At 47.6% G+C, this 22,142-nt stretch overlaps 1 protein-coding gene across 1 annotated transcript in view; it reads right to left on the reverse strand.

Moving 5' to 3' along the window:
* The window catches only part of LOC140429719 (A disintegrin and metalloproteinase with thrombospondin motifs 3-like), a 376,678-nt gene that overhangs the window by 143,093 nt on the left and 211,443 nt on the right, over nucleotides 1-22,142 (reverse strand). Inside the window, exon 5 of the mRNA XM_072517052.1 lies at nucleotides 6,137-6,336. Within this exon, the coding sequence (XP_072373153.1) occupies nucleotides 6,137-6,336 (200 nt within the window). The remainder of the gene's footprint in view (nucleotides 1-6,136; nucleotides 6,337-22,142) is intronic.

Genomic DNA, 22,142 nt, shown 5'->3' on the forward strand with positions numbered 1-22,142 from the left:
TTCCTCCTATTGCTTCTGAACTTGTCACAACTCCCACTTCATTGCCCACAGCCATGGCCCCGAGTAATCCCGAACTCCCGATTCTATTCACTGTCCCTAACATCACTATTCCCTAACACAATCCTCAACTTTTCTCACCAAAGAAGCGTTTTCTCAATCTCTTGATTTCGTCTCCTGCTCATGGCCTTCCTCAGCTGATACTTTTGATCCTGGCCTTACCTGTCTTATACTATTTCACCATCCTTTGACTTTATCCGCCAGCTCTAAATTTGCACTCCTGGCATAACCACCAACTCCGCAGCCCCGCTACACAACCTCAAACTTCACTGTCCCTAACTTCATGGCTCTCTCCCATTATCCCCAACTCACCTTCCCATCTTGCCAGTACCTTGACTCTATTGCACTCAACATCATAGCCCCAGCCTTAGCTCTAATTGATTCAGCCCGACCCTTTGCCACCCACTGACTTAACTATCCATTGTTACAGTCCTTAACCTCACTGCTACAGCTCTACAATGTTGCTCACTGGAGTACTCTCCAGGCATACCACATACTGCTGTCACCATTGACTCCTAACTAAACTGGAGACAAAGGGAAACAGGGAGAAAGTTCTCCGTTGGTTGGAGTCATTCCTGCCACAAAAGAAAATGGTTGTGGTGGTTGCAGAGCAATCATCTCAGCTCCAGGACGTCACTGCAGGAGTTCCTCAGGGTAGTGTCCTAGGCCCAACCATCTTCAGCTGCTTCATCAATGACCTCCCTTCCATCATAAGGTCAGAAGTGGGAATGTTTGCGGATGACTGCACAATGTTCAGCACCATTTGTGACTCCTCAGATAATGCAGCAATCCATGTCCAAATGAAACAAGACCTGGACAATATCCAGGCTTGGGCTGACAAGTGGCAAGTTACATTCGTGCCATACAAGTGGCAGGCAATGACCACCTCCCTTGGCATTCAATGGCATTACCATTGCTCAATCAACATCCCGGGAGTTACCATTGATTGGGAACTGACTGGGCTAGCCATATTAATACTGTGGCTACCAGGGCAGGTCAAAGGCTAAGAATCCTACGGCGAGTAACTCACCTCCTGACCCCCCAAAACCTGTCCACCATCTACAAGGCACAAGTCAGGAGTGTAATGTAATACTCTCCTCTTGCCTGGATGAGCGCAGCTCCAACATCACTCAAGACGCTCGACACCATCCAGGCCAAAGCAGCCCGTTTGATTGCTCCTCCTTCCACAAGCATTCAGCCCATCCACCACCTACGAACAGTGGCAGCCTTGTATGTCATTTACCAGATGCATTGCAAGAACTCATTAAGGTTCCTTAGCTCAGTGGGCTAGATAGCAGAACAAGGCCAGCAGCGCAGGTTCAATTTCCGTACCAGCTGCAAATTGTGAATTCTCCTTCAGTGTACCCAAACAGGTGCCGGAATGTGGTGACTAGGGGCTTTTCGCAGTAACTTCATTGCAGTGTTAATGCAAGTCTACTTTTGACAATAGAAAGATTATTATTATTATGCAGCACCTTCCAAACCCATGACCACTGCCATCTAGAAGGACACGAGCAGCAGATACCTGGGAACCCCACCACCTGAAGGTTCCCCTCCAGGTTACTCACTACCCTGACTTGTAAATATATCACCATTTCTTCGCTGAGCCAACATCATGGAACTCTCTCCCTAACAGCACAGTGGGTGTACCTACACCTCAAGGACTGCAGCTGTTCAAGAAGACAACTCACCACCACCTTCTGTAGGGCAACTAGGTTTGGGCAATAAATGCCAGCCTAACCAGCAACACCCACATCCTGTAAATGAATTTTGAAAAGCCACCTCGGCCTTGCACCTCATTGCCCATAACTAGCGATTTACTGTCGCAGCTTTCAACCTTTGTGGTTGTGTCTGTCACAGTGGCTGAAAATCCCTCTATATAAGAAGGTTGTGCAGTGCTGTTCCGAGGAGACAGAAGAGCTCTTATGTGACTGCTTAGAGACAGTGGACTGGTCCATATTTAAGAACTCAGCGACCAACGTAAATGAGTATGCCACCACCGTCACAGACTTCATCAGCAAATGTGTGGACGACTGTGTGCCAAAGAAAGCAGTACGTGCGTTCCCCAACCGGAAACCATGGCTCAATCGCGAGATTGACTCTCTACTAAAGGACAGGTCTGAGGCGCTCAAGACAGACGACCCTGACCTATACAAGAAATCCAGGTACGACCTCCGCAAAGACATCAGAGATGCCAAGAGAGACTATCAAACCAAGCTAGAGTCACAGACAGATTCTCGGCGGTTGTGGCAGGGACTAAACAACATAACGGGCTACAAAGCGAAGTCGAACAGTATCTCTGGCAGCAGCGCACCCCTCCCCGATGAACTCAATGCATTCTATGCTCGGCTCGAGCAGGTAACCAACAATCCCCTGGCGAGTACCCCAGCAGCCCATAATTCACCCATACCCACCATCACAGCTTCCAAAGTCAGATTGGCTTTCCTGAAAGTGAACCCTCGGAAGGCGACGGGCCCGGACGGGATCCCTGGTCGTGCACTCAGAGCCTGCGCGGACCAGCTGGCAGAGGTATTCGCGGATATCTTTAACCTGTCCCTACTCCACTCCAAGGTCCCCACCTGCTTCAAGAAGACCACCATCATACCGGTACCAAAGAAGAACCAGGCAACTTGCCTCAATGACTACCGTCCAGTGGCCCTGACTCCAGTCGTAATGAAGTGCTTCGAGAGGTTGATCATGAAGTGCATCACCTCCATACTCCCAGAACGCCTTGATCCATTGCAATTCGCCTACAGCTGCAACCGGTCCACATCAGATGCCATTTCCCTGGCCCTACACTCATCCCTAGAGCATCTCGAAAAAAAGGACGCCTACATCAGACTCCTATTTATTGACTACAGCTCCGCCTTCAACACCATAATCCCAGCCAAGCTCATATCAAAGCTCCAAAACCTAGGACTTGGCTCCCCACTCTGCAACTGGATCCTCGATTTTCTGACCAACAGACCACAATCAGTAAGAATGAACAACAACACCTCCTCCACAATAGTCCTCAACACCGGCGCCCCGCAAGGCTGCGTACTTAGCCCCCTACTCTACTCCCTGTACACACACGACTGCGTGGCAAAACTTGGTCCCAACTTCATCTACAAGTTTGCTGACGATACGACCATAGTGGGCCGAATCTCGAATAACGACGAGTCAGAATACAGGCGGGAGATAGAGAACCTAGTGGAGTGGTGTAGCGACAACAATCTCTCCCTCAATGCCAGCAAAACTAAAGAGCTGGTCATTGACTTCAGGAAGCAAAGTACTGTACACACCCCTGTCAGCATCAACGGGGCCGAGGTGGAGATGGTTAGCAGTTTCAAATTCCTCGGGGTGCACATCTCCAAAAATCTATCCTGGTCCACCCACGTCGACGCTACCACCAAGAAAGCACAACAGCGCCTATACTTCCTCAGGAAACTAAGGAAATTCGGCATGTCCACATTGACTCTTAGCAAATTTTACAGATGCACCATAGAAAGCATCCTATCGGGCTGCATCACAGCCGGTATGGCAACTGCTCGGCCCAGGACCGCAAGAAACTGCAGAGAGTCGTGAACACCGCCCAGTCCATCACACGAACATGCCTCCCATCCATTGATTCCATCTACACCTCCCGCTGCCCGGGGAAAGCGGGCAGCATAATCAAAGATCCCTCCCACCCGGCTTACTCACTCTTCCAACTTCTTCCATCGGGCAGGAGATACAGAAGTCTGAGAACACGCATGAACAGACTCAAAAACAGCTTCTTCCCCACTGTCACCAGACTCCTAAATCATCCTCTTATGGACTGACCTCATTAACACCCTGTATGGTTCATCCGATGCCAGTGCTTATGTAGTTACATTGTATATGTTGTGTTGCCCTATTATGTATTTTCTTTTATTCCCTTTTCTTCTCATGTATTTAATGATCTGTTGAGCTGCTCGCAGAAAAATACTTTTCACTGTACCTCGGTACACGCGACAATAAACAAATCCAATCCAATCCAATATGTCATTCTTAGTTACTTTCATGATACATACATGTCTTTCCTCTCTCTCTCTCTCAATATGCCTTTGCTTCTCCCTGACCATTTCTCCTGTTAAGTTTGCACTTCTCTCTCCTCATGTCTAGCTATTTTCTGTCCTTGTATCTGAACAATGCACTCTCCCTCAGTGTCTGAAATCTTATATTTAATATAGATTCTCTCTCAACTTCTATCTCTATCTTTATGCAGATGTGAACTTGAATTCCTTGTGCTAATTATCCTCTTGAGACACTGGGACCACCTCTGTCTTCAGTCCATCCAAGCACTCCTCCTCTGTAACTATAGTGTGGAAGGAGACCATTTGGCCCAACGAGTCGGCACTTACCCTCCGCAAGAGTATGCTATCTAGGCCCACTCCCCCATCCTTCCCACCTAACCCAGTAACTCCACCCAACCTTTTGGCCACTAAAGGGCAATTTAATAATGTGGCCAATCCATCAAACCCCATCACCCTTTGCTCGCTGACCTATAGTGTCACCTGGTGCAGCAATGACTCAAATTAAAAACTTTCTTCCCTGTTCAAATTCATGATTGGCTTTGCCCCTTCATTTCTTAATACTCTGCTTCAACCTCGTGATCCTCAGAGAATGTTGCATTTCCACAGCTCTGCTTAGCCTCAATTTCCTTCATCCAGCCACTGGCAGGCACTCCTTCAGCTGTCTTAGACCAAAGCTGTGGAAACCCCTCCCTAAACCTTTCTTTTCTTTAAAATTGGGGCAATTTGGCCAATTCACCTACCCTGCACATCTTTGGGTTGTGGAGTGAAACCCACGCAGACAGGGGGGAATGTGCAAACTCCACATGGACAGTGACCCGGGGCGGGATTGAACCCGGGTCCTCGGTGTCGTGAGGCAGCAGTACTAACCACTGTGCCACCCCCTAAACCATTCTGTCTTTCCAACTCTTTCACTCCTCTTTTAACAACCTGCTAAAAACTTATGTCTTTAAATACGCTTCCGGTCCCCTGTCCCAATATCTCCTAATGCAGCTTGGTGCCAAATTCTGGCTGTTACTACCCCAGTGTAGCACATCCAGACATTTATAAAAGCACTCAAGTTGCTGCTGTTGGAGTAGTAAATATTTCATTGTGAGTGAGTAGGGAAAGACTACTTTGTCTAGGTAGCAAGTTAGCCAACTTCAACAGCACCTTCCAAAGCTGTGAGCTCTACCACCGATGGATAAGGGCAGCAGATGCTTGGGAACACCAACACCTGCAAATTCCTCTCCAAGACATACCACACACAATACTGACTTGGAACTCTATCACCATTCCTGCACTGTCACTGAAAGCCTGGAACTCCCTCCCTAAACAACAACGTACATACACCAGATGTACTGCAGCGATTGAAGGAGACGGCTCATCACCACGGTACCTCGGACAATTAGGAATAAGCACCAAATGCAGGCCTTGGTAGCAATGCTCACATTCATGAAATAACTAGTAAAAAAATCACTAGCGGTCATCCATTTAAAATTGTGACTAAGAGAAGTTAGAAGCAACCCCTTCACAAAGTTTGTGAACCTTGAAACGGTTTGCTATGTGGAGCTGAGGTAGGGATGGTTCCATCTATTAAGGGGAAAACCTGTTTAAATATTTGAAGCAGAGAGAGGAGCATTTCTAAGGGGAGAGAATGGGGTCATAGTGATAATTTGAATTGATCTAGGTAAGAGCTGGAACAGGAGCAATGGACTAAGTAATCACCTTGTGTGCAGTAAATCTATTGTTTTGGAAAAGATTCAGACATAAGACTGCGACCACTGAGCCAGTTAACACTAAAGATTGAGAGACATATGAGCCTTAAGGAAATCAATGGATAAAGGGATAGAGTGGGAAACAGGATCATTGGATCACATGGCCTACACATGCTCCTATTTGTCCTTAATTATGAGACAACATTCCAAAAGATAGCTGGTGAATCCAGCTCCCAAGATGGCCTTGAATCTCCTGCAAGTTACTGTTATGCCTATGCGGGTACCCCGTTTGTTTTATCCCTGACTTCAGAGGTTTTGAAAACATTGCAAAACACCACAGACACGTACTATATTCATTAGGGTCAATAGGTAGTTCTGGACATGTTCCTTCCCATGGAACCGCACCACCGAGTCATCCACTCCCAAGAGCACCTCAATGTTGTAGTCGCCATCTTTTGCATGTCTACGTTGCCTCAGGGTTTCATCCAACCGCTTGCCAATGTTGTCATTCACGTTGTCCAGGTCAGCTGCCACACCAAACTGAGATCCTGTCAACAAACAAGAGCTGTGTTCAGTACAAACTAAATTTGAGTATAACCTTACACAACAATGTAGTCAAATACTTTACAGCTCGCATTTGAATATTATATAGAGAACACATGTTGCATCTCAGTGTAGTAACTCCCAGTAACATGAGCTTCAGTAAAAGGTGGTCAGAGTTCCACATAACCAAACTAGGGGGGTTAGTGGAATCAGGTCACTGCCAGTGTGAGAGATGGATGCAGCACCTATTGACTCTGATCGACCTGTCCATTTCTGGTGAGCAGGGAGGCCCCCAGGAGCCCACCTCATTCACCACCCCCCCCCCCTCCCCATACCTGGTAAGGCCCCCCAGGGACCGAATCCTGGCAGTGCGAACCTGGCACCTGGGCACCCTGTAATTTCCAGCCCAGCACCCTGCCAGTGCCACACGGGCATCTTGGTAGTGCCTCTGCCAACCTGGCAGTGTCAACCTGAAAATGGCACTGTCAGGGTGCACAGGAGGTACTGCCAAGGTGCCAGGCTATCAGTGCCATGGTGCCTGGGTGTCAGGGGGAGTGCCAGGGTACCACCGTGGCCTCTCCCCGATCAACAGGGGATCTCCAATGGCCTGGGAGACCACCCCCAGGTATGGTCCACATTTGTGTAGACCAGTACTAAATGATGATCTGGCAAGGTCTCCCAGGTGCAGCTGTTGACTCCCAGGTGCCGGGTGCATCTGGCAAACATATATTTAAATGAGGCGTATGGTTCATTTAAATATGCTGATCTGGATCACGCCCTGTGAGGGCGAGATTCAGATCGTGACAGCATGCGAGATTCAATAGCCTTGTCCCAAAACCAAGTCAGGCGTGACGAGGCTGCTGAATTGTGCCCACGTGTTGGCGGAGGTGCTGCAGCTCACATCTGTGGGCATCTCTCAGGGCACTCTGGATGATGAATGGAATGATCAGGTGACTTGTTGATCACATACATAACTCGACATTGGTTAGTAGCTTTCATCAGCTGCTCAACATTGGGGACCACCATATAAAATCGTTCTTACTTGTCATTAAGAAGTCCCATCAGTTTCAAAGCAATGAGTTACGTGACTGGTAATTCAACCATTCTATTTCAGTGAGTACAGAGCAAGAGGTGAGAAAGTGTGTAAGCAATTTCTTTTTTAACAAAAGCAGTTTACAGAGCCCAGAGGTAAGGGAGTGTGAGGTGACTGCAGAGTAATTGGTGAGTTATTTATCAGTTTCGGGCAATATCTGACCGGAAAATTATACTAAATACAACTTTTTCACCTGTTAAAACATCCGGACATGTGTTGGGCGGGATTTATTGACCAGCCCGCCGCCTGTTTTTCGGTGGCGGAGGCAGCCCGTCAACGAGATCGACCAGTCCCGCCGTTGTCGACGGGATTTCCCGTTAACTGCACTCCTCGCTGCCAGGAAACCCGTGCGCCGGGGGAGGACCTTAATCCCACCCATATTTCTAAAAAGGTGTGTTTGTAATAGGGAATAAATACTGTTGCAAAACACTATGTAAAAGACAAGATGGCAATGATCAAGTATGAAGGTTTTAAATTCCAATGCTACTTCAGTTTAGAAGCTGTTCTGCATATCAGTAACAAGATTTTCATACTTTTGTGAAGTGTTTTGGGAAAATTTAGTATTTTAGGGATGGGAAATAAATGTCTTGGCCAGCGGCACTCACATACCATAGAAGAATTCGAAAAAAACTCCGAGCAGTCAAGTAGACAGTTTATAAAGAGCTGAATTCTGTCATCATGTTTTCCCACTGTAGTTTCTGAAGATCACTTTCCGAGCAGGTGGGGTGAAAGGGAAGATGAATATTGAGACTGAAGCCTGCTGCGAGCTGCTGCATGTGTCCTGGATATTGACTCATAATATCATCGACAAATTCACAACTAGGGTGGAATTCTCCCTCTATGAGAGGGTGCGTGTCCCGCCAGCCAGAATGACGGACGGAATCCCATGCCAAATTCTGTGCTTAGAATTTCATTAATTCGGCAAAGCAAGTTCCCATCTGACTCTGGCTGGCCAGCAGCTGATTCGTCTGCCCCTCTCTGCTGATGTGTTTGAAAGTTCCGGCGCCATATTGAAATATCAGTCCAGCACACACATATCACTCTCTCCAGCCCGTACAGGATGTCAGTTGCCGAGAGGGAAAAGGATAGCAGCCTCAAGAAGAAGTCTGATTATTGATTCAACCACCGTCACCTCCACCCCCCCCCCCCCCCCCAACCCATCACCTGCGAGGTACCCATGCCCCACCTGGGCCTCTACCTGTCACCTCCGGAGTCTTCATCCATCCTCTTTCCAGTAAATGATGCGATATCCCTTTGACTCCCTTGTTTGTGAGCTTTTCATGCAGCTTTGTCATGCTCCAATTTTCCTCCCCTTGGTCTTCCCTCTGCCTTCCATTGTTCATCTTCTTCATCCACCTCCTTGCCCCTCGGCCTTCCATTGTGAGTCCTCGGCCTACCCTTTCCTCCTTGCACAACCCTCGGAAGGCCACCGCATCCCCTCATGCTCCTCCTCGTCTCATATTCCACCCCCGGTCAAATCTTGGACCTTTGTGCAGTGGCTGAATGGGTCCCATAACATAGCGCTGCCCAGATAGATGCTGGTGTGTAGCAGCAGGGGAAAGAAGACCCCTGTACAAACCCACCCCAGGCACAGTACTAATCCAAGTTGGTAACACAGGGGGGTCCATGTGTCTAGCAGCATGGTGCTGTCCATGAAGACCAGTTCGGTATGGAGATGGAGGGCAGGAACCGGTCTGACCCGGCAGTGATGAACAGTGCATCAGGGGTAGCACAGCACTATGGAGAAAGTTGTGCATACCCGGAAATCTCTGGCAAATTGAAGGCTGCGTTGTGCACACCACTTTTTATCAATCGAGTTTGATATCGTGTGATTTCCTGCTGGCATGACGCAAGATTGAAACACCTGACAGGGCACTGGCGGACAGCTGTTTTAATGAGCATTCATGAGATGCAAATGAATGAAAATAACATTTGCTCCACCTGCCAGTGGGATGACCAATCCACCATTATCCCGCCATTGGGAATCCTGCACCCTAATTTTCTGCCAGCAGGGTTTCCGGCTTTTATGCTCTCACCTGACTCTGCGCCACCTTGCCACAGGTAGGTTGGGAGAATTCCAAACTTATTATCCCATTCTCACTCACTGACATGCACTCTCTCATGTTCATATATAGTCACTCACTGAATAATATACGCTCTTCACACACTTCCACACTCTTTTACTCATTCAAATTCTCTCACTCGGTCACTTACATATTATTATTATGTCATGAGAGTGTCCCTTTCAGAAAGGTTTTTGTCTTATCACATGGCTTCAGTGATGTCATTGTGTGGGTGGAGCTGGGCTGTGGCTCTGTGAACTGGTTTTGCTTTTGCTTTCATATTTTGACTGCTGTGGACTCGGGGAGTTTTGTTCCTGTCTCTCTATTTTCATTTTAAAGAGTTGTTCCAGGACAAAAAATCATTGATTATAGCTATCTGCTTTGGCAACTTAAAAGATATAGGGCGAAATTCTCCGGTATCGGCGCGATGTCCACCGACCGGCGCCAAAAACGGTGCAAATCAGTTGGGCATCGCGCCGTCCCAAAGATGCAGAATCCTCCGCATCTTGGGGGGCCGAGCCTTAACCTTGAGGGGCTAGGCCCGCGCCGGACTGATTTCCGCCTCGCCGGCTGGCGGAAGTGCCCTGCCAGCTGGCGCGGAAATGACATTGCCGGGCGGCGCATGCGCGGGAGCGTCAGCGGCCACTCACGGCATCCCCGCGCATGCGCTGTGGAGGGAGTCTCTTCCACCTCCGCCATGGTGGAGACTGTGGCGAAGGCGGAAGGAAAAGAGTGCCCCCACGGCACAGGCCCGCCCGCGGATCGGTGGGCCCCGATCGCGGGCCAGGCCAACGTGGGGGCACCCCCCGGGGCCAGATCGCCCCACGCCCCCCTAAGGACCCCGGAGCCCGCCCGCGCCGCCTTGTTCCGCCGGTAAGGTAGGTGGTTTAATCCACGCCGGCGGGACAGGCATTCTAGCAGCGGGACATCGGCCCATCCGGGCCGGAGAATCGCGGCGGGGGCGCCAACCGGCACGGCGCGATTCCCGCCCCCGCCGAATCTCCGGTGCCGGAGAATTCGGCAACCGGCGGGGGCGGGATTCACGCCAGCCCCCGGCGGTTCTCCGACCCGGCGGGGGGTCGGAGAATCTCGCCCATAGTTTGCTTTCCAGAAGGAGTTAAATCTGCTGGTGAGACAGGATTAGAATCTCAGGGAAAGCCAGTCTCTTTCAAGTGAGAATGCAGAGTGCTGGACTATGCCCTTGAAAAGGGTTTTTTAATTTATGGGATTTTGTTTTTGAATTGGAACAGTTAAGGGGGAATTCATGAAGTGTTATACATAGATTACTGTAGCTGTGGGGTATCTTTATCTTTGTAATTGATAAAAATTCTTGCTGCATGTTTATATAAATGTTAACTAAGTTCTTCGAATAAAGCTCATTTTGATTTAAGTGTCTAGGAAGACTGTTGAATCACACCTCAAGTGAAGGCTTTTGTGCTCATCCTAGCCAAATTCAACAAAATGTTATAGGTCAGGTGAACTCCATAATACACTTTTGGAGTTTTTAAACCCTGGCCCATAATAATTATTATAATCACAATCTTTATTGGTGCCACAAGTACACAAGTGCTTACATTAACACTGCAATTACGTTACTGTGAAAAGCCCCGAATCGCCACACTCCGGCACCTGTTCGTGTACACAGAGGGAGAATTCAGAATGTCCAATTCACCTAACAGCACGTCTTTTGTGACTTGTGGGAGGAAACCGGAGCTCCCGGAGTAAACCCACGCAGACACAGGGAGAACGTGCAGACTCCACACAGACAGTGATCCAAACCGGGAATTGAACCTGGGACCCTGGAGCTGTGAAACAACAGTGCTACCGTTCTTACTTAACTCACTCATATTTAGTAATACATCCTCTCACATACACCTCTTTACTCTAATTAACACTTACCTTCTCATGCAATCTCACTCAGTCTTTTACATTCATTCACACTTTTTCTCATTCTCTCATTCGATGATTCAATCGTGCGCACCTTCCTCTCACTCAGGACATCAATGTTGAACTCTCATGTTCACTTTTTCACTCTTACATATTCCCAGACTTGACTCATTCTTTCTCTAACTCTCGTATTCACTCACCTTCAGACTCTCTCGCACTCAGCATCTCAGTCTCTTTGCCCAAGAGTGGGGAGCAATGGGTCAGTGTTCACATCACGACCCCCCAATGACCCCCGCCCCCTGACAGTAGGCAGGCTTGCCTGGGGGAGATAATGATATTACCAACAGACTAAAAATTCCTAAGGAATCTTCATGAGACGAGTCCACACAATGAATCCTAGTCAACTATTTTTCCAGCCCTAGCTTGCCATAGCTAAGGCCTGGACAAAAATACCAAAAGAATTATCCAAGGTGAACTAAGACAACACCATCAGCAACACCGGGAAGACATCAGCCCCATCCATTCTTTTCGAGGTTGCAGAACTAAAAAAGGTCTTACGGGACTTGAAGTGTGACAAAGCAGCAGGATTTGACAATAATGTGGCAGAATTTATGAAATACCTGGGGCCGCGAGGTCTTGCCTGGTTGACCCGGTTTTATATGATGGTAATAAATATCAACACCATTGCAAAGAAACGGCAGACAGCAAAAGTCATCGCCATACCAAAACCGGAAAAGACCCCACACTTCAGCTAGCTGCCATCCAATCTCTCTCCTGTCGGTCCCATATAAAATCCTTGACCATCTCAGTCCTTAGCGTCAACCAACCTGGTTTCTGTAAGGGCTGCAGCACAGGGGTGCAGGTACTGGCCCTTACATTGAAAATGGCTTTCAGGAAAACCTGAAGACAGGTGCTGTGTGCTTAACCTCAGAGCTGGCTATGACACCGTTTGGTATACTAGCCTCCTCCTGAAGCTGTTACGGGCCCTGCCCCCAGACAACGAAAAGCATTGGAACATTGCTGAACAATCGAATGTTCAGAGTTCACCTTGGACAGGCAAAAAGTGTATGGAAAAGACAAACCAACGAATACCCCCAAGGCTCAGTACTGGCTCTTATCCTGTTCAACTTGTACACAAATGATCTTCCAAAAAATACCTCTTGAGAATTCATAAATGCCGATGACATCTGCCTCACAACTCAAACCCCGACTTCGACAGCTTGGACAGGATCCTAATAGTGCAACACTTGGCGACTCAAGCCAAGTCCTCCAAAAACAGTATCCAGCTTATTCCACCTTTACAATGCAAAAGCCAATAAAGAGCTGAATATCCAAATGAATAGTTGCAAGTTAATGCACCACCCAAACATAAGTGTAAAGTCATGCATTTTGGTCGATAAGTGTGAGGTCATGCATTTTGGTCAGAAAAATGGAAAGGCAACTTTTTATCTAAATGGGGAGACACTTCGGGGTGCTCCGGTGCAGAGAGATCTGTTGTCTTTGTGCATGAGTTACAGAAAACTAGCATGCAGGTACAGCAGGTAATAAGGAAAGCAAATGGATTGTTCGCATTTATAGCTAAAGGAATAGTGTATAAAAGTAAGTTTTGTTTCAATTATACAAGGCATTGGTGAGACCACACCAAGTATTGTGCACAGTTTTGGTCCCCTTATTTGAGGAAAGATGTGGTGGCATTGGAGGCAGTTCAGAGGGGGTCCACTAGATTGATTCCAGAGACGAGGGGTTGTCGTACGAGGAGAGATTGAACAGTTTAGGCCTGTATGCTCTAGAGTTTAGAAGAATGATGGGAGTTCAAATTGAGGTACACAAGATGCTAAAAGGTATGGATAAAGTAGACTTGGAGCAGATGCTTCCTCTTGTGGGGCAATCTCAAACGAGAGGTCATAATCCTAGAATAAGAGGTGGCAAATTTAAAACAGATTTGAGGAGAATCCTTCTCCTAAAGGGTTGTGATCTGTGGAATTCACAACTCCAGAGTGAGATGGATGCTGGGACAGTGAGTAAATTTAAGGAGGAGTTAGACAGATTTTTAATTGCCAATGGGTTGAAGGGTTAAGGAGAATGGGCAGGACAGTGGAGTTGAGGCCATGATGGGATCAGCCATGATCACATTGAAGGTGTTTAGGGTTGGGAAGCTAAAATGCTTATTCCTGCTCCTCAGTCATGTGTTCTAGGGAGGAGATGCTCTGGCTGATTTTGCAATCCAGCTCTTGGTCTGTAGCATTGTAGGTAACAGATGAGGAATAAATCAGGCATGATCGAATGGCGGAGCGGACTCAATGGGCCGAATGGCCTAATTTTGCTCCTAAATTGCATACCTCGGAGTGACCTTAGGGAGAACACTGACCTTCTGGGAACATCTAATAACAACTGCAGCCCAGGTCAAGTCCAGAAACAACTTGATTGCCAAAGTAGCCGGCTCAACTTGGGGTGTTCTTACCACCACCCTCCAAACCTCAGAAGGGGGTAGGGTGAGGACTCAGTAGCAGAATAGTGCACCCCTGTTTGGTCAAGATCACACGAGCATGCATGCACACATGTGCGCACGCACACACACCATAAGACCATAAGACATGGGAGCAGAATTAGACCACTTGGCCCATCGAGTCTGCGCCGCCATTCAATCATGGTGATATTTTTATCATCCCCATTCTCCTGCCTTCTCCCCATAACCTCTGATCCCTTTATTAATCAAGAAGCTACCTATCTCTGTCTTAAAGACACTCAGTGATTTGGCCTCCACGACCTTCTGCGGCAAAGAGGCCCACAGATTCACCACCCTCTGGCTAAAGAAATTTCTCCTCATCTCAGTTTTAAAGGATCGTCCCTTTAGTCTGAGATTGTGTCCTCTGGTTCTAGTTTTTCCTGTAAGTGGATACATCCTCACCACATCCACACTATCCAGGCCATGCAGTGTCCTGTAAGTTTCAATAAGATCCCCCCCTCATCCTTCTAAACTCCAATGAGTACAGACCCAGAGTCCTCAACCGTTCCTCATACGACAAGTTGATCATTCCAGGGATCATTCTTGTGAACCTCCTCTGGACCTTTTCCAAGGGCAGCACATTCTTTTTTAGATACGGAGCGCAAAACTGCTTACAACACTTCAAATGGGGTCTGACCAGAGCCTAATACATCCTCAGAACTACATCCCTGATCTTGTATTCTAGCCCTCTCGACATGAATGCCAAGAACAAACACACACAATGTCTGTGTGGAGTTTACACTTTCTCCCCGTGTCTGCGTGGGTTTTCTTCGGGTGCTCCGGTTTCCTCCCACAGGCCAAAGATGTGCAGGTTAGGAGGATTGGCCTGCTAAATTGTCCCTTAGTATCCAAAAGGTTAGGTTCGGTTACGGGGTTAGGGTGGAGGCGAGGGCTTAAGTTGTGTGCTCTTTCCAAAGGCTGGTGGAGACTCGATGACCCAAAGGACCTCCTTCTCCTTCTGCACTGTAAATTCTAAATAAATCTAAGTGTATCATTGCAATAAAAATACTTTCAACACCACTCCCTTGGCTCCCTGTCCTGGGAAATATCACTCCTCCACATATCCGCCCACTTGCAACAACCCACAAAATGATAGAAAAAGTTTGCAATGTTTAGTAACTCAGAGAAAGTTGGAGGTGAATTAACATAGTTTCATTTAACTATTTAGAAAGTTCTGCTCAAGGCAGCATATCACGCCCTAACCCTAACCCTTGCTGGGAGAACTGACCACGTCAGACCCTGCTTTGGGTCGGTTTTTATCTTAGTTCACAATGAGCCTTAGGTGGGTTGGCCTCCGCACCCTATCTGGGATGCTCATACTCCACGAGTTCCACAGGGAGATCAATGATGGTTTCCCCTTTGTTCCCGTGGGGGTTATGACACACCATGCTGATCTATTTATCCCACCCAAGGTACAACTCCCATCAAGAAAGCCGATCTGGAAAAAAACAGGACTTCAACACACATTCCACCTGGGCAAATGAATGGGAATCGCTGGACATGACAAACAAGGATCGCAGGGTAGCACAGTGGTTAGCACTGCTTCACAGCGTCAGGATCCTAGGTTCGATTCCCGCTTGGTCATTGTCTGTGCGCAGTCTGCACGTTCTCGTAGTCTCTGCGTGGGTTTCCTCCGGAGCGCTCCGGTTTCCTCCCACAAGTCCCAAAAGGCATGCTTGTTCCGGTGGAGAATCCTGCCACTGATTTTAATATCACTACTCAGAAATCCCAACCTAACATCAGATTATTGCCCATTATTTATCAATGGTCTGTGACATACTCCATGACGGGCATCAATATCTTCAACACAAACCTGAACAGCTGGCATCATTTTTAGATAGAGTTGATCATTCGATAGAGTTTATTTTCAAATACTATATAATTTAAGCCAAAAAAGTGCTGAATTCTACTTGTCGAGGTCAGGCTGAACATATTGCAGAGGATTGATCAGTTATTTAACCATATTTATCACCTGTGGTTTCAAATTCCTAAAGTGCACAAGTTTTATTTACAAATCCGTGTCAAAAGAAAAAGGTTGTGTTGACATGCTTGACAAGATTCTTAACGGTTGTGTTTGTATACTGAAAATATGGCAGGCAAGCAATTAACATAATTAACAAATTGTTTCACTTTTGTAAACTTAACTTAACCAATGTTAAAATAAACCTACTGGATTTTGTGATCAACAGCGAAGAGACGGTATTCCCCATTGAATTTAAAGGAAGCTTCCCTCAAAGACTGAGGAAGTTCAGGGCGTGGCACAGTGTTTAGCACTGCTGCCTCACAGCGCCAGGAACCCAGGTTCAATTCCAGCCTTGGGTAACTGCTTGTGTGGAATTTGCACATTCTCCCCGTGTCTGCGTGGGTTTCCTCCAGGTGCTCCGGTTTCCCCCACAGTCCAAAGATGTGTGAGTCCAAAGATGTGCGGGTTAGGTGGCCTGGCCATGATAAATGGCCCTTAGTGTCCAAACTTTGGGTGTGATTATGGGGTTAGAGCGAGGGATTGGGCCTAGGTAGCTCTTGCAGGGGGTTGATGCAGACTCGATGGGCTGAATGGCCACCTTCTGCACTGTAGAGTTTCTATAATTCTCAGTGATGTGGAGCTCCCTTTTTAGGTGTGGCTTAGCACTGGTTCTACAAAGGTGAACCAGGCATGATGGCACCTCAGGAGGTTTTACAAGCCATTGAAGACCCGTGGGTGGTCAAGGACAGGGCAGGGTAGTACCCTGGCACTCCCCATGGCAACCTGACACCTTGGTGATACCAGGCTGGCAGTGCCAAGGTGCCTGGGTGCCAGGTTGGCACTGCCAGGCATCAAGTCAAGGGGATATTTGAGGGGTGGGGGGCTTCCAGGGCCAATTGAAGGTTGCGGGGGTGAAGAGGGGTGGATCTGGAAAGTGGGGAGGGGGGCGCTGAAAGGGTGGTCTTGGGCAGCTGGTCAAAATGGCGTCCCGGTCCACAAAGAACTGTTCCTGATTCCCAGTGCAGGAAACTGACTAAAGTGCGGCCTCAGTGAGGAGAAACTCCCCTGAGGCTCAGAAACACAGGCAAAGTGCTGGTGAATAGCAGGGTGAATCTCGGCTCTGTAGCCACTGAGAAACACCTCAGCAAACGCATCCGAAATCGGTCTTAGTCTTAAGTCCGCTGAATTGCGCCTTACATTTTGATCATCTATCAGTCTGTGCCCTTTTCATTTTTATTTACCTTGCCCCTATTTATGAAGTTGTGACACAAGGTTAGCTGGTTGTACATTGCCCTTAAATGTGTCATCTGCAACACCTTAACAATACTCAATTACAAATTCATTTCTGGAAAACCACTGTAAATCGCATTGTTGACCCTCTCCAATTTTCAAGGGTGCAAAATATCTGTACCTGGATATTTAGTATCAATAAGTGATCTCAGACTTTTTTCTAAACCATCAATATTTTTGCTTCTATTTGCTCAGCCATAACCCTTGAAGATTTCCTTTGCAAATACTGAAGCAATTTATTAATTTTTAAAAAAATGTGTTATTGGGTTTTGTACACAATATAAATCCGGGTATATACATAGCAAAGCAAAACACAAAGGATCTAGGAAACATGCAACAGGAAAGGGGGTCTCCCAGCCCCCCCCTTTCTTCTATTTTTTTTCTTTTTACAAAACAAGAAATTTATTAATTAAGCAACACTACCAATTTCTTGTAAATGTTACCGTGTTAATTTTTGAATTGCCCCGCACTATCCTCATTGTCATAGAATCACAGAACTGTTACAGTGCAAAAGGAGGCCATTCAACGGACCTGTTGGCACCGGCTCCCCAAACGAGCATCGTGGCTTAGTGCCATTCCCCTGCCCTTTCCCCATACACTGTTTCTTTTCAAGTGATAATCTAGTGCCCTCTTGAATGCCTCAATTGAATCTGCCTCCACCACACTTCCAGGCAGTGCATTCCAGATCCGAACCACTCACTGCGAAAAAGTGAGTTTCTCAAGTCACATTGGTTTCTTTTGTAACATTATTCTAACGTGTTTTTCTTTCCCTTTTCTTTAATACTCCCCGTTTGACCTCTTTACTGTTTTTGTTTATAAATTAAAGAAAGAAAGACTGGCATTTATAAAGCACTGTTCAGAGCCTCAAGTACATCCAAAAGCATTTCATATTCTACAGGAAGAACTTGCATTTATGTGGTGTCTTTCACAACCTCAGGATGTTCCAAATACTTAATAGCAAATGAAGTACGTTTGAAGTGTATTTACTGTTGGAACACAGGAATGTTTCTCAGTTGACACCACCTTTCATAATGCCTCACTCCCCACTGACTGGGTTAGGGACAAGGAGGGCTGTCTGCTCGGTGTCCTCACATTACTGGCTCGGAGGATGGTGCCAATTTGTTTACAGCTGACATATTGCTTTCATTGCTATTACAGCATGAAAGAGAATCAAACTTGCACCAGGTTCCGGCCATACAAGTAACATCAAATCAAATATGTGAGTTTGCCTGAACTCTTCTGCAAGCTCAGCCAGTCGGCGTCACATAGGAGACTGGGGCGTTAGTGTAACTCAGCCTGCGATTCGTTCAGCAGTTCAGTGTGATAATTGCACACATGTGGAAAGAAGATTAATCACCTCAGCGTCCAAAAGCTGCACATATCACCAAGGTCAATGCAGGCATGCACAGGGCAAAGAAAGTATTCCTCAAAACCATTTTAAGCTCACTGTTCACAATGTAAAGTCAAATATGTTTCTCCTTTTGCGATTAAGAGGCCTATCATCATTCCTATGTGTAGCAGGGGCTCGGTGAGATGATGATTGCCCAACCTCCCTCCTGAACATGCAAATCTCACCTTCACAGAAGGCAAGTGGCAAGAAACAGGTTAGCGACCTGTAATCACTCTTCGCTCTTTTTCTTCTGCACAAAACTATCAACGATTGAGCCAAACATTCCAGTCAGTGAAGAGCACTGAATGCGTGACAGCAGATTGACACAAAATGTCCAGAGTTGCACGTCAAGTGCAATTTAGATTAGTCAGCCCCTGTCAAGCTCGGCAGTGGACTGTGAAGAGCTGGATTTATTGCTGGTGCCAGGGGTTCCACCTCTGAAGCTGCAAGTGGGGGCGGGGAGAGTGAAGGCGTTTCAGTGGCCAGCGGGACCCAAGGCTACATCACGGGGGCCTCGGGCCCTCTTAAGGACGATCACCCGCCCCAAGAGCTCCCGGACTTTTAGAGGTAGCGGTACCAGGAGCGGTAGCCAATGCTGAGAGTGTGCATTGCAGGATAAGGGTGAATCAATGGTCATGCGCTCTTAAAGCCAGCTAATGGTTCCTTGTTCCTCACTTTCAAACTCCCTGATTCCCATGATTTCTCAAGCCAAATCCTAAGAATAATCAGCACAGCTAAAGATGCACAGTATTAAATGAGAATATACCTTACTGCGCTTTGTGTGTAAGCTTCCTGTGAACTATTTGTTGCTGGATTTGCATATGCAACAACGGTGACTGCACTTAAGAAAGGCTATATCATTGTAAAGTGTATAGTTGTTCAGGGCATTTTCTGAGGGAGCGAGGAAGGAGCCTTTGGGGGGTGGGGGGGGGGGGTTAAGAGGTGAGTGGGTGACAGGGTGTGCTGGGACACAGGTGTGGCATTATACTGGGGGGGGGGGGGGGAGTTGTAGTGCCAACCACAGGACCATTAGGAGAAGGAGCAGTCGGTGGGACCTGTGCCAGTGGGCGGATGCCAACTCACTGTGTGAACTGGTGGAGGTTGTTTAGCTTCTTGCGGCACTGAGTGGCGGTCCTCCTGGAGACACTCTCTGCGCTGACGGGCTCTGCCTCCCACGTGATACTGGCTGCCCTGTGGCTGACCTCGACCCCCTCGGGGGAATAGGGTATCCCGTCTGTACCCCAACGTGTCCAACAGTCAGGCCAGGTCGACGTCACCAAAACGTGGGACTGGTCTGCGCAGTAGCATGGCTGGGTGCTGTCTGGGGTTTGCATTGCGGTTTAAGAGCTGCTCTCCCTCGTTAGCAAGGAGCTGCCGAGAGCGGTCCAGGCGAATCAGCTGGCAGGACAGTCATTTCTGACATGAAGCTCATGGGGCATCATTTAGTGCCCTAATTAACATTAGATACCAGTGATGACCTCATTGGGTCAGCCATCCGGAAAACCCCCAGCAGTTCCCGCTCGCTACCAGACTTAGAAACTTTTCCATTAGATCGCGCCCGTGGTCTCACCACTGCCCTGTATAACTGAAGAATAACATCCTTACTTTGATGGACAATTTGTCCCATAATAAAGGGCAGCACGGTAGCACAAGTGATTAGCACTGTGGCTTCACAGCGCCAGGGTCCCAGGTTTGATTCCCCGCTGGGTCACTGTCTGTGCGGAGTTTGCACGTTCTCCCCGTGTCCGCGTGGGTTTCCTCCGGGTGCTCCGGTTTCCTCCCACAGTCCAAAGACGTGCAGGTTAGGTGGATTGGCCATGCTAAATTACCCGTAGTGTCCATAAGGGTTGGGAGGGGTTATTGGGTTGCGGGGATAAGGTGGAAGTGAGGGATTAATGTGGGTCGGTGCAGACTCGATGGGCCGAATGGCCTCCTTCTGCACTGTATGTTCTATGTCTATGTCTATGTCTAGAGGATGGCATTTTATTAGCCTTCCTAATTACATACTGCACCTGCATACTAATTTTTGTGATCTTGCACTAGAACACTAAATCCCTCTGTTGTCATTCTCCATTTAAGTAATAGTCTATTTTTAATTCTTTCTGCCAAAGTGATCAGATTTTTCCACATTATACTCCATCTGCCGTATTTATCCACTCACTGAATCTATTTATATCTGTCTGCAAACTCCTCAAGTCTGCTTCACAACATACTTTCCTACCAATCTTTTGTATCATCTGCAAATTTTGCTACCATGACGTCGCTTCCCTGATGTAAGCCATTGACGTAAATTGTAAAAAGTTGAGGCCCCGATACAGACCCCTGCGGGGCTCCATTCGTCGATACTGTCAATCGGGAAAAGACCCATTTATGCATACTCTTCCTGGTAGCTGGACAATCTTCTGTTCAGGCTAATATGTTACTCCTATTTTTCTACAGCTGGAACAAATTCCCAGAACACAGGCCATCTACACACTTGACAGCCCCTATGGCAGCCTCCACGTTATTTCCGGGGCTGGCAGGCCCAACTCCCATTAACCTCTGCCAGACCAGAACAAAAATTAGAACATCCGGGCACTTCTCCTGAGTGGGATTATGGGGTAGGGGCTTTCTCCTACTCTGCACCCCCGCTAGTGTGCCGGAGACCAGAAGTAGCATTTCAGCTCATGACCTTTCATCAGAACTAAATGACCTGAAACATTGGCGGGGACTTTCGGGCCCCACTCACACCAGGAACTGTCACATGAGGGAACAGAAAATTTGGAGAGGAAGCCAAAAGTCCATTCACATTTAGCAGCACCAGAAAATCCGGCCTTGGGCGGGACCAGAAAATGCCGCTCATTAACTCTGTTTTCCTCTCCACAAGCGCTGTCAGACTGGCTGAGTGTTTCCAGAAGTTACTGTTTTTACTGCAGATTTCCAGCATCTGCAGTATTTTGAGTCTAAGTTGAGAGGGTGTTTAAGAACTGCATTTAAAATCATGAGGGCTCTAGACAGACTCGATAGAAAGAAAGCAGAGGATTGACCTTTTTAAAGGAATGGCAAAATAACAAATGGCAACAGCGTGGCACAGTGGTTAGCACTGCTGCTTCACAGCGCCAGGCTCCTAGGTTCAATTCTGGCCTTGAGTCACTGTCTGTGTGAAGCTGGTGCGTTCTCCACGTGTCTGCGTGGGTTTCCTCTGGGTGCTCGTTTCCTCCCACAGACCAAAGATTTGCAGGTTAGGTGGATTGGCCATGCTAAATTGCCCCTTATGGTTAAGTTAGGTTATGGGGATAGGGCGGGGTGGACATTGGTGCAGTGCTCATTCGAAGGATCGATGCAGACTCGATGGGCCAAATGGCCTCCTTCTACACTGTAGGGATTCTATGATTCAATGTGGGGGGAGAACGTTTTTATGGAGTGGGTGGTTATGATCTGGATTGCTCTGTCAGAGAGTGTGGTGCAGGCACATCCAATCATCGCTTTTTAAAGGTAATTAGACAATTATCTTAAGAGGAAAGAAAATTCAGGGTTATGGAGAAAGAGCTGGTGAGTGGGACTGGCTGAGTTGCTCTTGCAAAGGGCTGGCATGGAAATAACAAGTGGAATGGCCTCCTTTGGCGTGTTACCATTCCAT

Source organism: Scyliorhinus torazame, chromosome 9 (assembly GCF_047496885.1).
Source record: "Scyliorhinus torazame isolate Kashiwa2021f chromosome 9, sScyTor2.1, whole genome shotgun sequence".
NCBI lineage: Eukaryota > Metazoa > Chordata > Chondrichthyes > Carcharhiniformes > Scyliorhinidae > Scyliorhinus > Scyliorhinus torazame.